The following is a 15,360-nucleotide window of genomic DNA, read 5'->3' as shown; positions in this document are numbered from 1 at the left end:
CTTAGGCCTGTATGCTGGCATTAGCATAACAGTGATGTGGTCCGAAGCGCCGAGATGGGGGAGGGGTGAGGGCTTGTATGCTCCTCTCAATGTTGTGTAAACCTGGTCCAGTGTGTTGTTTCCCCTTGTTGCAAAGTCAATGTGTTGGTACACATTAGGAAACACTGTTTTGAGATTTGCATGATTGAAATCTCCAGCCATGATGAGAAGTCCCTCTGGATGGGCAGTCTGCTGTTCACTGATGGAGCTGTACAGTTCACTCAGTGCCTTGTCTCTATCATTGTTGTTACAGCTGGGAGGGATGTAGACTGCGACCAGCAGGATGGCAGAAAACTCCCTTGGTAGATAGAAAGGCCGGCACTTGATGATCATAAACTCCACAAGGGGTGAACAGTGTCTGCAAACCACCACAGCATCCTGACACCAAGCATCCCTGATGTACACACAGACCCCGCCACCGCGGGTCTTACCTCCTTCAATGAGGGCTCTGTCTGCTCGGTGGCACGTTAGCCGGTCGAGCTGAATGGCGGAGTCCGGTGTGTTGTTGTTCAGCCATGTTTCCGTGAAAACAAAAACACAGCACTCTCTCACAGTCCGCTGGGTCGATCTCATGAGCTGTATGTAATCCAGTTTATTGTCCAAGGAGCGTACATTGGCTAGTACGATTGATGGTAAAGCCGGCTTGTTCGGGTTAGCCGCTAGCCTGTCCCGGATACCTCCGCGCTTTCCTCGCTTCTGCCTCCTCTCGCACCGCCTGCGGCGCTTCCTCTGCGGGTGAGCTGCAGTAGTGGGGGTCGGCGTCGATGCGGGCCGCTGGAGAAGGCCGAGGTTGTGAAGCTCCTCAGCGTGAGTCGGGTTTATCTTCCAGGAAAAAGTATTTCCGATGTCAAAAAGAGTCCTGCGGCTGTATGTGCGCCTAAGGACGGACAAACGTGACGAAAACGTAAAATTCCTCGAGCACACCGAGGAGGACAAACACGAAAAACACGTAAAACACACCATTTCGGGACAGAGAGGGGCCGCTGCGTCCGTACGCGCCGCCGACTTGGCTACTTGTGTGAGCTGTGCATTGCTGTCCACAGTATTATAGAGGTCAACAAGAGCTGAACGGCCCAAACCAGACAAGCTGCTGAACCAACACAGTAAACTGAAGTCTGTACAGAACTCAGACTGAACTGTTGATTCACAGTGGGATCAGCAGTAACATCAACACGTTAATGTCAGGGGAAACCATCTGATTCAATGTGGTCAGCAACACTTTGACTTGTGGTGATTTATTGAATATGTTTGATATATTCAAGTATCACAGCCCAATATGTCAGATTACCATACCATCATATTTGAGTTTTCAGTGTTTCCACTGGTCACTTCTAGCTTCACAGATCAGAATCACTATTTTAATTGGATGATTATCCTGACTCGTAGCTGCTAACCAGCTTTTCACAGTGTGGAACAACTCTTCTGTGAGGAGAACAAGAAGATGGTTGTAGTAACGTAACATTAACAGAGACTTTTAATTAATTTCTCTGGCAGCAGCTTTCTTTCTCCGTCTTCTCTCAGACAGCGAGATAACCTTCAAAGACCTGGAACAGTTTCTGGGGCGCCTGACTCTCCTGTATTTATCTTATTTTTCCTCCCCCACTCTATCAGTCAGCATCAAGTGTCATACATCATGTTATTCAGGAGAACCTGAAGTTTCACTTTGCCTCTGGTAAATGGTGAATGGACTTGCATTTCTGTAGTGTTTTTCCAGTCTACTGACCGCTCAAAGTGCTTTACAACACTTGTCACATTCACACATTCACACTCTGATGGCAGAAGCTGCCATGTGAGGTGCCAACTGCTCATCAGGAGCAATTTGTGGTTCAGTATCTTGCTCAAGGATTCTTCAACATGCCGGTTTAGAGTGATTAAGTATTTAATTACGTGACCATGTAGATCTGTCCAAAAAAGTTCAGTAGATATAAAATGCTTTAAATCATAACAGAGAAATATCTATGATCCACTGAACATGAGGCATGTGTGTAAATGTGACCGGTACAGAATCAGATATATCTGACACTGATCGACCGGTCACCGGTGATTGCCTGTCATGATAAACACTGGCTGATTCTGGTCCCTGGCTGTTCGATCGGTGCATCTCTAGTAATTCTTCATGATTCCTCCACAGAGTCGAGCAGGAGAGCTCAGAGGTTCCCAGTGGTCAGTCTGCTCAGCAACATCAAACACACCTGGACTCAATATTTATGGTATGTGCATGTACAACCCTGATTCCAGACAAAAGTAGGACAATGTGTTAAAGGTAAATAAAAAACGAATGCATCCATCCATCTGTGTCCGCTTTTCCAGGGTCGGGTGGCAGCAGGCTAAGTAGTGTATTCCTGCTTAGTCCTTCTCCCAGTAACTCTTTCCAGCTCCTCCTGGGGATCCTGAGTCTTTCCCAGGTCAGATCAGATATACCAGTCTACAGAGGAAAGTACCTACAATTGATGACCGTAGGTGATGGTCATGAATTGTGGTGCTGATCCTCATAGCGACCACTTCGGGCCTGTCTGCTTCAGGAGACCCCTGGGCTAACCAAGCCCGAAAGGCCCCCTCCTCCAGTTTGACACCACTGGTGTCCACAAGCGACTACAATGGACTGTAGAAGACTGTTTGTCCACAGAGTTTGAAGTGGTGAACCTCGCCCCGTCATTTCTTGGAAATGACTGAGCCTTTCGTGGATGTCCTTTTTATACCCAGTCATGATACAGTCCCCTGTTACCAGTTAACCTGTTTACCTGTGGAATGATCCAAAGAGGTTTTTTAGGAGCATTTTGCTGCAACTTTAGTCTTTAGTTGCCCCTGTCATAACTTGTTGCCTGTTGCTGCCATCAAATGCAGAATAATATACATTTGCAAAAATCAGTGATGATGAGACTCCTAATCAACATTAAATACATCGTCTCTGAAATAATTGTATTTTGTTTTATATATGTTTAACACAACATCCTAACTTTTTTGGAATCAGAGTTCAACAACTACTTTTACATCTGTGGTGTTCATAATAATCTCCATTCTGCTTAATACATGAGTGGGTTGTCAATCTGTCCAACATGGATCTGATGTTTGGTTCCATGATTTTAGTTTGATCGTCTCATTCATATAATATTCTGTTCCAGCTGCTGGAGGACAACATTGTCAGTTTTGTGAAGAACGAGCTGAAGAAGATCCAGAAGGCTCTGAGTTCAGATTACCCAGAAGGCTTAGAGAGTCAGAATGAGGATGAGGAGATGTTGGATGGTGAAGATGAAGAGCAGAAGAGGAGCAGCAGAGAGGCATTTCTGAAGATCACACTGAACTTCCTGAGGGGAATGAAGCAGAAGGATCTGGCTGACTGTCTGCAGAGCAGTAAGAGGATTTCTCTAAAGATTTAACATGTTGGATCAATGAGACGTTTACTGAAGTCTCAACAGATGGACAAAAATATCTTCATATATTGATTCTTTGAGGAAGTAAAATGTTGAAATATTTAATCCTTAATTTATTAATGAATCTTATTTGTATTTTGTTCAATCAGGACATCTTGCTCCAGTTTGTCGACGTAAACTTAAATCTCACCTTCAGAAGAAGTTCCAGTGTGTGTTTGAGGGGATCGCTAAAGCAGGAAACTCAACCCTTCTGAATCAGATCTACACAGAGCTCTTCATCACAGAGGGAGGGACTGCAGAGGTCAATGATGAACATGAGGTCACACAGATTGAAACAGCATCCAGGAAACCAGACAGACCAGAAACAACAATCAGACAAGAAGACGTCTTTAAAGCCTCACCTGGAAGAAATGAACCAATCAGAACAGTGATGACAAAGGGAGTGGCTGGCATCGGGAAAACAGTCTTAACACAGAAGTTCACTCTGGACTGGGCTGAAGACAAAGACAACCAGGACATACAGTTCACATTTCCATTCACCTTCAGAGAGCTGAATGTGCTGAAAGGGAAAAAGTTCAGCTTGGTGGAACTTGTTCATTACTTCTTCACTGAAACCAAAGAAGCAGGAATCTGCAGCTTTGAAGAGTTCCAGGTTGTGTTCATCTTTGATGGTCTGGATGAGTGTCGACTTCCTCTGGACTTCCTCAACACTGAGATCCTGACTGATGCCACAAAATCCACCTCAGTGGATGTGCTGCTGACAAACCTCATCAGGGGAAACCTGCTTCCCTCTGCTCGCCTCTGGATAACCACACGACCTGCAGCAGCCAATCAGATCCCTCCTGGGTGTGTTGACATGGTGACAGAGGTCAGAGGGTTCACTGACCCACAGAAGGAGGAGTACTTCAGGAAGAGATTCAGAGATGAGGAGCAGGCCAGCAGAATCATCTCCCACATCAAGACATCACGAAGCCTCCACATCATGTGCCACACACCAGTCTTCTGCTGGATCACTGCTACAGTTCTGGAGGATGTGATGAAGACCAGAGAGAGAGGACAGCTGCCCAAGACCCTGACTGAGATGTACATCCACTTCCTGGTGGTTCAGTCCAAAGTGAAGAACGTCAAGTATGATGGAGGAGCTGAGACAGATCCACACTGGACTCCAGAGAGCAGGAAGATGATTGAGTCTCTGGGAAAACTGGCTTTTGATCAGCTGCAGAAAGGAAACCTGATCTTCTATGAATCAGACCTGACAGAGTGTGGCATCGATATCAGAGCAGCCTCAGTGTACTCAGGAGTGTTCACACAGATCTTTAAAGAGGAGAGTGGACTGTACCAGGACATAGTGTTCTGCTTCGTCCATCTGAGTGTTCAGGAGTTTCTAGCTGCTCTTCATGTCCATCTGACATTCATCAACTCTGGAGTCAATCTGCTGGCAGAAGAACAAACAACTTACCATCAATCTGCAGAGACACACCTCTACCTGAGTGCTGTGGATAAGGCCTTACAGAGTCCAAATGGACACCTGGACTTGTTCCTCCGCTTCCTCCTGGGTCTTTCACTGCAGACCAATCAGAGCCTCCTGCGAGGTTTGCTGACACAGACAGGAAGTAGCTCAAAGACCAATCAGGAAACAGTCCAGTTCATCAAGAAGAAGATCAGTGAGAATCTGTGTCCAGAGGGAAGCATCAATCTGTTCCACTGTCTGAATGAACTGAATGATCGTTCTCTAGTGGAGGAGATCCAACAGTCCCTGAGTTCAGGACGTCTCTCCACAGATAAACTGTCTCCTGCTCAGTGGTCAGCTCTGGTCTTCATCTTACTGTCATCAGAAGAAGATCTGGACGTGTTTGACCTGAAGAAATACTCTGCTTCAGATGAGGCTCTTCTGAGGCTGCTGCCAGTGGTCAAAGCCTCCAACAAAGCTCTGTAAGTAGAAGTTATTGATGAATAAATACTATCTCCTGTTTTTCAGCAGTATATACAAATGAAAATGTATTATTTGTTTCCTTGCTGTTGTCTCTCCAGGCTGAGTGGCTGTAACCTGTCAGAGAGAAGCTGTGTAGCTCTGTCCTCAGTTCTCAGCTCTCAGTCCTCCAGTCTGAGAGAGCTGGACCTGAGTAACAACAACCTGAAGGATTCAGGAGTGAAGCTGCTGTCTGTTGGTTTGAAGAGTCCTCACTGTACACTGGAGAGTCTCAGGTCAGGATTCATTAACCCATTCAACTGATGACCATTTAAAGTCTGATTTATATAAGTAGACAGCCAGCTAAACTGTAGTAATGTGTCTGCTCATTTAATTTGTCAAAAGACGTATAACTTCACTGTGGAGGTAGTGTCCAGACTCAGAGAATTACTTTCCACAAGGATTTTTCATCATTTTCTCTTGTTTATGCTTTTGTTGTTAAATTATTATTATCAGGGACAGTTTCAAATGTTCTTAATATGTATCTGGACCAAAAGTCATCTCAAGAAAAACAAACATAACATACAGCAAAGAAGGGCTGTGAGATATGGCAAAAACATATTATCTCAATCATTGTTTTCCATATTGATCACTATCAATATTCATCATAATATATAATTTGATAATTCTGCCAATCTGAAGAATATCCTGAAGCCTGAAGAAGCCAGAGGGATCAGTGTTAAAACTTTAGATTGTAGTTTATTAAAATAAAAATAGAAAGAACAACATAAACATCCAACTGTGTAAACATAGTTTGGTTTAGAATATATTTCGTAATTAAAGAATAAACTGAATAACATCTAAATTTAAACTTTTCAATCACTTTTTATCTGCCTAAACAAAACCAGCTGTCTTGTCTTGTAACTTATTAAAATAATGTAGATAAAATTAAAAAATGTGGCTAATTTTAAGACTAACGTGGGAAAGCATTTTCATTCTCAGAGTGGTCACTGGGATGCAGTGGCGAACCGTCCCCCCCCAAACTAAAAAAAAATCACTAACGAAAAATACGTGGCATCCCTGGCCATTTTTAAGCTTTTGGCAAAATATAATTTTACTGCTCCATCTTCAAAATTGCGTTGTTCTAGTTATGCACACAGCCACACACACGCACACAGACACACACACACACAGCCACACACACGCACACACTATCGGACATCAGGTAGACAGTCACTTTATGAACAATCATTTAACAAGTGTGTGGAAACAAAATGCAACCAGTTCAACGAGATGCAACACTGTAGCAAAACCAGCAATAAAAAATCAGTTCCACTCACCAATGACGTTCACCTGAAGACGAAATCCATCCTCCTGACCTTTTGGATGAATTTTTCAATAATTTCATTAAACGTCTTGAAAAGGGCACTGACAATAAAATCCGCGACAGTTTCATCTCCATCTGCTGCATCAATATCATCTCCACCTGCTGTATCAATATCATCTCCACCTGCTGTATCAATATCATCTCCACCTGCTGTATCACTATCATCTCCACCTGCTGCATCACTATCATCTCCACCTGCTGTATCACTACCATCTCCACCTGCTGTATCAATATCATCTCCACCTGTTGCCATTTTCAACGTCGGCTATCAGTCACAACTTGCTAGTTAAGCTAGGTCTCGCGTGACTGAGCAAGCGGGCCTTCCAGAATACCCTGGAGCCGTAGAAAATCTTAAAGAATACGCCCATTGGCTACAAATCCAAATATGATTGGTTGATCAAATTGTCAATCCAAATGTACACTCTCATTACGTTTAATGTCAGGGCATTCTATAAAGGAAATAGAATACCCTGGATGGAGGATATTCTCCCCAGAGACACCGTAGAAAAATATCTGATTGGTTGAATTTCTTCCAACACAAAACCGCTCAGTGTATGGACAGAAAACTACAGAAACAAGTCGGCGTAATTTTATTTTATTTACAGAATTAATAAGATGCGTTTCTTTTTCATCTGAGGATTCCAGGGCCTTCTCTGAATACCTTGAAGGCCTTGAAGATTCGCCACTGCTGGGATGGATCCTTTTCAGGGGATGCAGAAGACTATTTGGTGTTTTGCTGAAGCACAAAAAATTAGAGATGTTTACTGTTATTATGAGAAGTGAAACATATACTTATCAGCCTCAGCTGGACTCTGTTTACTGATGATTAGTTAATGAGGAGAAGTGTTAATTTATTTGGAGACAGTCTGTTCTTGTATCTGACTCTTCTGTCTCCTCAGATGATCTGCCATGTGCGTTGTTCTGTGTGTCTGCAGGCTGTCAGGCTGTCTGATCACAGGGGAAGGCTGTGCTTCTCTGGCCTCAGCTCTGAGCTCCAACCCTTCCCATCTGAGAGAGCTGGACCTGAGCCACAATCATCCAGGAGACTCGGGAGTGAAGCTGCTGTCGGCTGGACTGAAGGATCCAGACTGGAGACTGGACACTCTCAGGTATGAAGCGTCAGTGTTAGGGTTGGGCGGTATGAGCAAAATCTTATATCACGGTATGAGTAATTTCATATCACAGTAACGGTATATATCACGGTATGGTTTTTTCCCCCTGTAAATTCAATTAATGGCTTAAAATAACCATACTGTCGCATTTGATCATTTTCCTCTTTTATTTTTGAACTTGGATTTCTATAAAAACAGGAAAAATGCCAGACCAGTCTGCCAGAATATCAAAGAAAAAAAAGACCTGAGTTTTTAAACTTAACAGTCATGTATATAACGCCAGCCTGGCTTCAGTCAGTGCAATATATTTAAAAAAAGAAATCACACACATCACACAGCATCACACAAATCAACTTTCGTAATACTACTTCGCGTGTTTTAACTTCAAGTGGTGGAAGAGGTTACTGGTGTTTCCGCCTCCAGCAGCAACAGTCATGCGACACTCTTTGCAGAGTATCGTTTTTTGTTCTTTGTCAGATTCTCTAAATCCGAAAAAAAAGTTCCACACAACAGACGTAGCGCCCTTTTTCGGAACGAGTTCCGCCTCCTCTTCGTCATGTTGGGTGGGTCGGGTTGCCTCCGTTTCCTCGTGACTCCCACTTCTGCTTTCACGCTCCGACTTCGCCATGATTGTTATCACTCCTGTAAAGATGTTTCTTCTTCGTCGTGCACATGCAACCACGCCAAGCAGTCTGCTGCAGTGCCGGCTGCCCCGTGTGTCGAGGCAGTGTAACTACAGTGACTCAGAGAGATGCCGCAGCCATCTGCCCTTTCTCCGGTATAAACGGTATTGCAAAATCTCTACCGATAGACACTTTTATACCGTCACACGGTATATACCGTCATACCGCCCAACCCTAGTCAGTGTGATGGAGGAGGAAGAGTCTGATGAGTATGAGTGTGATATGAACAGTGACACATGTAAGAAGCCTTTTTCCTTTTATCAGAACATGAACACTGCTTCAACTTGAAGAGGAGATACTTGTGTAGGAGGAGAACATCTCCAGGAACAAACATGATCATTGTTTCTTGGTAATAACTGAGTTTGAACAGATCTCTGCATGTTAAAGGAGCTGTCTGTCATTTTGAGAAAAATCCCTTTTTGTCCTCTTCACCAGGATAGAATCAGCTTCATCTCTGTACAGAGAGAAGTCCAGGACATGGTTAGCATAGCTTAGCACAAAGACTGGAAGCAGGGGGAAACTGCTAGCCTAGCTCTATCAAAAGACATAACGAGGTGTGTGTGTTGTGAGGGAAATTGTCTCTTTAATACCTGCAGCACAGAGAGAAGAGCCACAGTGTCTCTTCAGTCTTCGCGCTGTCCTGGCTTATATACTGTCAGCTAACAACAGAACAGCTGTTACACGTCATGACAGGTGTTGATCATGTCTTCACCAAAGCAGTGACCCTTTGATGTTTGACTGGACAGTAACTGTCAGCCTCTCTACCTTCCTGTTAACACCTGAGGCAAAGAGAACTGCCCCTCGGCTTCCTGTAAGATGGCGGACGGGTCGGATGCTCAGCTTTTAGCTGGATCAGGCAGAAATGCTGAGAGCGGGGCTTGCTAGCATTGGTAGAGATATAAGAGACCTCAAGCAGGAACTCCGTTACCAACTGATAACATTCAAAGACGAACTTAAAAGCGAGATGAGACAAGAAATCGCCACCCTCAGACGAGATATTGAACGCAAACTCACAGAAAGTAACAAGGAACTACAGGAACAAAAAACTAACATGACCAAAGCCCAGAATCATAAAGCGGAGTTGGAAGAGCACAGCATGGCGGCAAATTATTTTCTAGAGAAGATGGAAAAACAGACACGCCAGATGCAGGACAAAATAACGGATCTAGAAATGAGGTAGCGGAGGAACAAGTTCTAGATTTTTGGCCTTAAGGACATAGAAGGAAGCTCTGTCACCGACCACCTGGATCAACTACTTAAAAAAGAGTTGTGGCTCGACGAAGCTAATCTGCAAATCCAACGCGCCCACAGAGCTCTCCTACGAAAATTGAATCCAGGAGACGCTCTGAGATCAATAATAGTTAATTTCCTTCAGTTTGAAACCAAGGAGATGGTCCTACAGAAAGTATGGGAAAAGAAGGGGTTGCAGGTGGGCGACAAAAAAAATCAATTTTGACCACGACTACCCCACCGAGGTTGTCCAAAAACACAAAACGTACCAAAATATTAAGAAGACACTGAAGGAGAGGGGCATTCGTTTTTAAACCCCATTAACTGAAAATAAAAATCCATAGGAATAACGGGATGAAGAGCTACGACAACGAGCGGGACGCAGCTGAGGACATGAAAGCAAGGGGGTTGACTCGGCATGAGTGAAGACTTGGGGCTTGTGGAGGAGTGGACCTGTGTCGCCCTGGGATGGCAACCAGCAGGAGGCGGTGGGTCCAGGCAGGATGCGGCAGCACAGCGGGCGAAGGAAAAGTTGCAAGAATATCAGAGGAGACCCAATAACTGACGCCCCGATAGTGAAAGAACTAACAGCGCTGCAAGATAATACGGACGGCTTCATTTATTTGATTTCAACATATATAAAACACCAACAAGGTTGGACAGGTCCAGACTGGGGTTGACGCCATTATACGGACACAGCTCTGGGTCTATGGATGGGCCCTCACAGAAGAGGATTTCCCATCCACCCACCACAGGGACTTGGGGGAGAAGAGAAGAATAACCCCCATATGGAAGTCCCACATAGTTCACAGTGTTCTTAATTTTGTTTTTGTTCACGTTTATGTTCAGCTGCTTGGGAAAAGATGCACACACGTTATTGAAGCAGAATGGTAAGTAACAATCTAACGATAATGTCCTTAAATGTAAATGGTCTAAATACACCTAAGAAGAGAGGAATGGTCTTAACAAAATTGAAAAAAGAAAAACAGCATGTCATATTGTTACAGGAAACCCACCGGTCCCAAACAGAACACGTACAATTTAAAAATTCTTATTACAGTTCATATAAACAAGGACGTAAAAGAGGAGTTATGATACTAATTCCAATTACAACTACATTTGTTAGTGAAAAGGAAATGAAGGATAAAGAGGGAAGATGTGTACTAGTCAAGGGAAAACTAGAGACTGAACCTGTCACGTTGATAAATGTATATGTACCTCCCAGAGATGGGGACTTTGACTCCAGTCACACTTAAGTCACACAAACAGTGACTTCAGACTTGACTTGCAACTCCACCACAAAAGACTTCAGACTTGATTCGGACTCGAGCTTTGAGACTCGTGAACAACCTGTAATTCATTTAAAAAAAATCTAAATTCATTCATGTATTTCTATTTCATTTTATTGGTGCATATACGTTGGGGAAACATATGACAAGCTGCATGTCCCCTTTGCCATAATGTGCAACGTTATGCATGCACTATGTGCGCACACTCACAGACCAAAAAATACATTGACCATGTCCTCCTGGAGTTGACCCTTTTATCATTACTTTTGGTTACAATAACTTCGTGCACAGTGGAAATAAGTGATCAGCTACATGTAACGTGTGTGTGGCTCCAGGATAAATGATGCAACGTCGAATTTCATCAGGCATCTCAAAACGCACCCAGACAGGTCGGTCACTTGCTAATGTGAAAGAGACGTTTCATTTAGCATATGTCGTCACAGGTAACAAGCTAATTATCGCAAAGTGTTGTGCTAATGCTGGGAACAGGCAGATTGCATCTTTATATTTGGCCATATGATGTGACAGACTTAGGTTAATATTTCACCAGCTCCGAGGGCTAGAGGGATGTGTTAAGTAGCAGAAGATTAGACTCTACGATGTCCTAAGTTGGAGACCCAATGTAAGTTCTGAATGTAAACAAAATGAAGCTAGCTCCATTAAAGCATACATGACATTTTTCCTGTCACAAGTTCACATCCACTCTTGGCTGCCCACATTTTATTTCAGAAAAAAAAAAACATGATAGAAACGCTGCAGTGTTAGTTTAGAGCTATTTCCCCCCAGAACACATATGTCAGTTTTATCATGCAGATTTTATAACACTTATACCAAAATGTTTAAAAATACAGCTATGACATTTTGTTCACTTTCAGTACAGATGTTTTCCTCTCTCTTTGAACACTGAAAAATGTAATGCATGATGAGGTTGGGCTTTACAGCCAGTTAGTAACACAGACAAACATCATGTATCCTTTGGTGCAGACACCAAAATGTTGAAAAATCCAGTTTACAACCAGTTTCAAAGGAAATTAAAAACAGATGTCAAAATTAGTAAAGCTGTCCTTAGAAGAAATGGGAATGATCGACATCTGGAGGAATCTCAACCTTGAAAAAGATTTCACACATTATTCAGCAACACACAATGTACACTCATGAAATGATAACTTCTTTCTATATATAGGTGATAGGTACAGAGTGTCCGAGTGTAAAATTGGAGCGGCAGATATATCAGATCATAACAGCCTGTTTTTAAAAATACATCTAAATGCCAGAAAAAGACGAACAATCTGGAGACTTAATGTAGGAATACTACATAATAAAGGGTTCACTCACAAGACCACGCCACAGTTTAACCTTAAGGTGGTTTATTTAAATTGGTAGTAGATTTTGGAAAGGATAGGATTCCTGTGCTGGAATGGCCTGGGTCCTTGTTCTGGAGGATCTTCTTGCCGTGGGATGGCGATGTGGAAGGCTGGGCTGCCGGTGATCCTGTGAGAGAGGCTAGTGGAGAAGGAGAGGGTCTGGGGGGGAGGCGAACTTGAGGCGAACGGGAGATAAATGGTTAGACTTGCATATATAGATTTCACAGGTGATTGAATCAGGGCGACGTAGGTGGTTGAGTTAATGCGGTGCAGCTGGTTAGGTTGATGAGACGCAGGTGGTTTGACTGGCTGGGCCTTTGTAGCAGATCAGCGAGGAGGAGTGGCGTGGTCCAGTTCCTGAACCTTAGTTATAATAACTCTGTTTGGTGGAAGAATTAAAAAAGGAAATTAGGCATTACATGGAGGACAATAGCAATAGAGAAGTCGACTCGTATATTGTTTGGGATGCCCTAAAAGTGGTTGTCCGGGGAAAGTTAATAGCTAAAACCACTTTAATAAAAAGACTTAGAAGAGAAGCGTACCAGAACCACTCTATAAGATTGAGAGAATTAGAGCAACAATATCATCAAACAAACAACCCAAAAACATATAAACAAATTAAGGATACTAAAAGGAAGATAAATGAGATATTGTTGGATGAATATGGAAAGATCATATTTTTGAAGCCAAATTATTATGAAACTGGTCCCAGAGCAACAAAACTCCTAGCAAAACGAATACGAAAACAGCAAGCAATAAATAGCAAACATAAAATTAAGGATCCAAACACCAACGAGATGATACATGAACCAGAAAATATAGAAAGAGTATTCCAGAGGTTCTGTGAAAATCTATATACACAACCAACTGCTGCAAATGAAGAAGAAATGAGGACCTTCTTAAATTAACTTGATCTTCTGTTGATTGGCACTTACCAACATGAAAGACTCACAGCAGACATTACAAGGGAAGACATTATCCAAGCAATAAATTCAGTACATCTCCAGGGAGCGATGGCTACCCTGCAGAACGGTATAAGATTTATAAGGAGGAACTGTTACCAGCCCTCCAGACCTCTTTTAACTGGACCCTCAAAGAAAGCAAAATACCACGAACGTTGGCAGAAGCAATCATTTCAATCATCCCAAAACCAGGAAAGGAGAGGGACAGATGTGAAAGCTACAGACCGATCTCAATACTAAATAAAGATTATAAACCATATACGTCAATTATCTCTAAAAGAATAAACACCTTCATAGCAGAATTAATAGATGAAGATCAAACAGGATTCATATCAGGCCGTCAAACCCAAGACAGTATCAGACGAACTTTACACATAATTAGCAAAGACAAAGAGAAAAACAAAGTACTGTGTTGTTAGCATTGACGCTGAAAAGGCATTTGATTGTGTTAACTGGAAGTTTCTTTATCAGATATTAGAACGATTCGGATTCAATAATAAATCAGTACAACTGATTAAAACACTCTACCCAAAACCTTCTGCTAGAATTCAAATGAATGGAGATCTGACTGAGAAAATATATCTGCAGAGATCGACCAGACAGGGAGGCTGTTTGTCACCGACCTTGTTTGTGATTTTTATTGAGCCCTTAGCTCGAGCAGTACGAGAAAACAAAGAACTTGTCACAACTGGAGGAGGAGAACATAAAATTGGGCTTTTCGTTGATGACATAATTACTTTCCTCGGACAACCAAATACAACGCTCCCTAATTTGATGAAGCTTCTAGAAACATTTGGCGATCTGTCAGGGTATAAGATAAATGTTTCCAAAACCCAGATTATATCACTCAACTATACTCCAACAAAAGTGATCAGAGAGTCATACGACCTTAACTGGAATCTAAAGTCAATTCATTGTTTGTGTGTGAAGATCACTGAAAGCATCTCTGACCTGTGCACAGCAAATTATAACAACTTGGACCAAGAAATAAAAAAAGATATAACAAGATGGTTAACCTTTGCCACTGGACTTAAACTGGAGAATTGAGATAGTTAAAATAAATATATTACCCAGATGTCTCTATCTATTCCAATCTCTACCAGTAGAGGTCCCCCAAGTTCAATTTATAGACTGGGACAGATCGATATCCAGATTTGTTTGGGGGGGGGACCTAGAGTCAGGTCCAGAGCTCTTCAGCTCCCCAAAGAGAGAAAGAGGTGGTACGAGCCTCCCAAAATGAAGGGAATACTATTATGCTACTCAGCTGAGACCTGTGTACTGTTGGTGTAAGTCAGAATTCACAGCAACATGGAAAGATATAGAAAGAGAAGTGAACCAAATCCCAATTCAAAATATGATCGGAGACAATAAACTACACAAGGAAGTCAAAATGAATATGGATCCAATAACAGTACACACGTTAGACCTGTGGTTTAAAGTATTGTAAAATACTAAAATACCATTAAACCAGGAACTCATCCTCTTAATTTTAACAGATTAGGAAACAGCAAAAGAAGTTCATAAAACTGATATTTTTCCCCTTTCTCTATGATAAGATTGACTGAGATCAAATTTTAATGTTTAAAGTGTCCTGTGTTCGGTGGAACCACAGCACCTCCTGATGGTGAGTCCTGGTACAGTTGAACGAGCTGTTTAAGAAATATTCTGTTTAATATGTTTATTGTTATCACCAGTAAATGTCTCTGATATGTTTTTATTTTATCAAGTATTAAGCTAGAACTAGGAGAAATATGTATAAGTGATCAATTCTACCAGTTCTACCTACTGTGTATTCAAGTGTGCTTTCTTTTACGTTTTAATCAAGTTTTAATTCCTTTTGAATGTTAAGTGATTTTAATCACGTCATAATCCTCTTTCATGATAGACAAAGTCCATCTATTGAGCCATGGTGGGATTCTGTGAAAGGTGAAGCACGGTTTTGAAACGTTTAAAACTATTTAGTTATAGTGAGTTCCTGTGAATTTTCACACTTTCTATCTACTTGGAGACAAAA

The 15,360-nt window shown here is 42.3% G+C and overlaps 1 protein-coding gene across 1 annotated transcript in view; it reads left to right on the top strand.

Moving 5' to 3' along the window:
* The window catches only part of LOC140996598 (protein NLRC3-like), a 69,089-nt gene that overhangs the window by 48,797 nt on the left and 4,932 nt on the right, over positions 1 to 15,360 (top strand). Inside the window, exons 5-9 of the mRNA XM_073467034.1 lie at positions 2,171 to 2,249; positions 3,162 to 3,390; positions 3,560 to 5,342; positions 5,442 to 5,615; positions 7,642 to 7,815. Coding sequence (XP_073323135.1) covers positions 2,171 to 2,249; positions 3,162 to 3,390; positions 3,560 to 5,342; positions 5,442 to 5,615; positions 7,642 to 7,815 — 2,439 coding nt within the window. The remainder of the gene's footprint in view (positions 1 to 2,170; positions 2,250 to 3,161; positions 3,391 to 3,559; positions 5,343 to 5,441; positions 5,616 to 7,641; positions 7,816 to 15,360) is intronic.

The sequence above is a fragment of the Pagrus major genome, chromosome 5 (genome assembly GCF_040436345.1).
Source record: "Pagrus major chromosome 5, Pma_NU_1.0".
NCBI classification, from domain to species: domain Eukaryota; kingdom Metazoa; phylum Chordata; class Actinopteri; order Spariformes; family Sparidae; genus Pagrus; species Pagrus major.
This window is presented reverse-complemented; position numbering and strand designations above follow the sequence as displayed.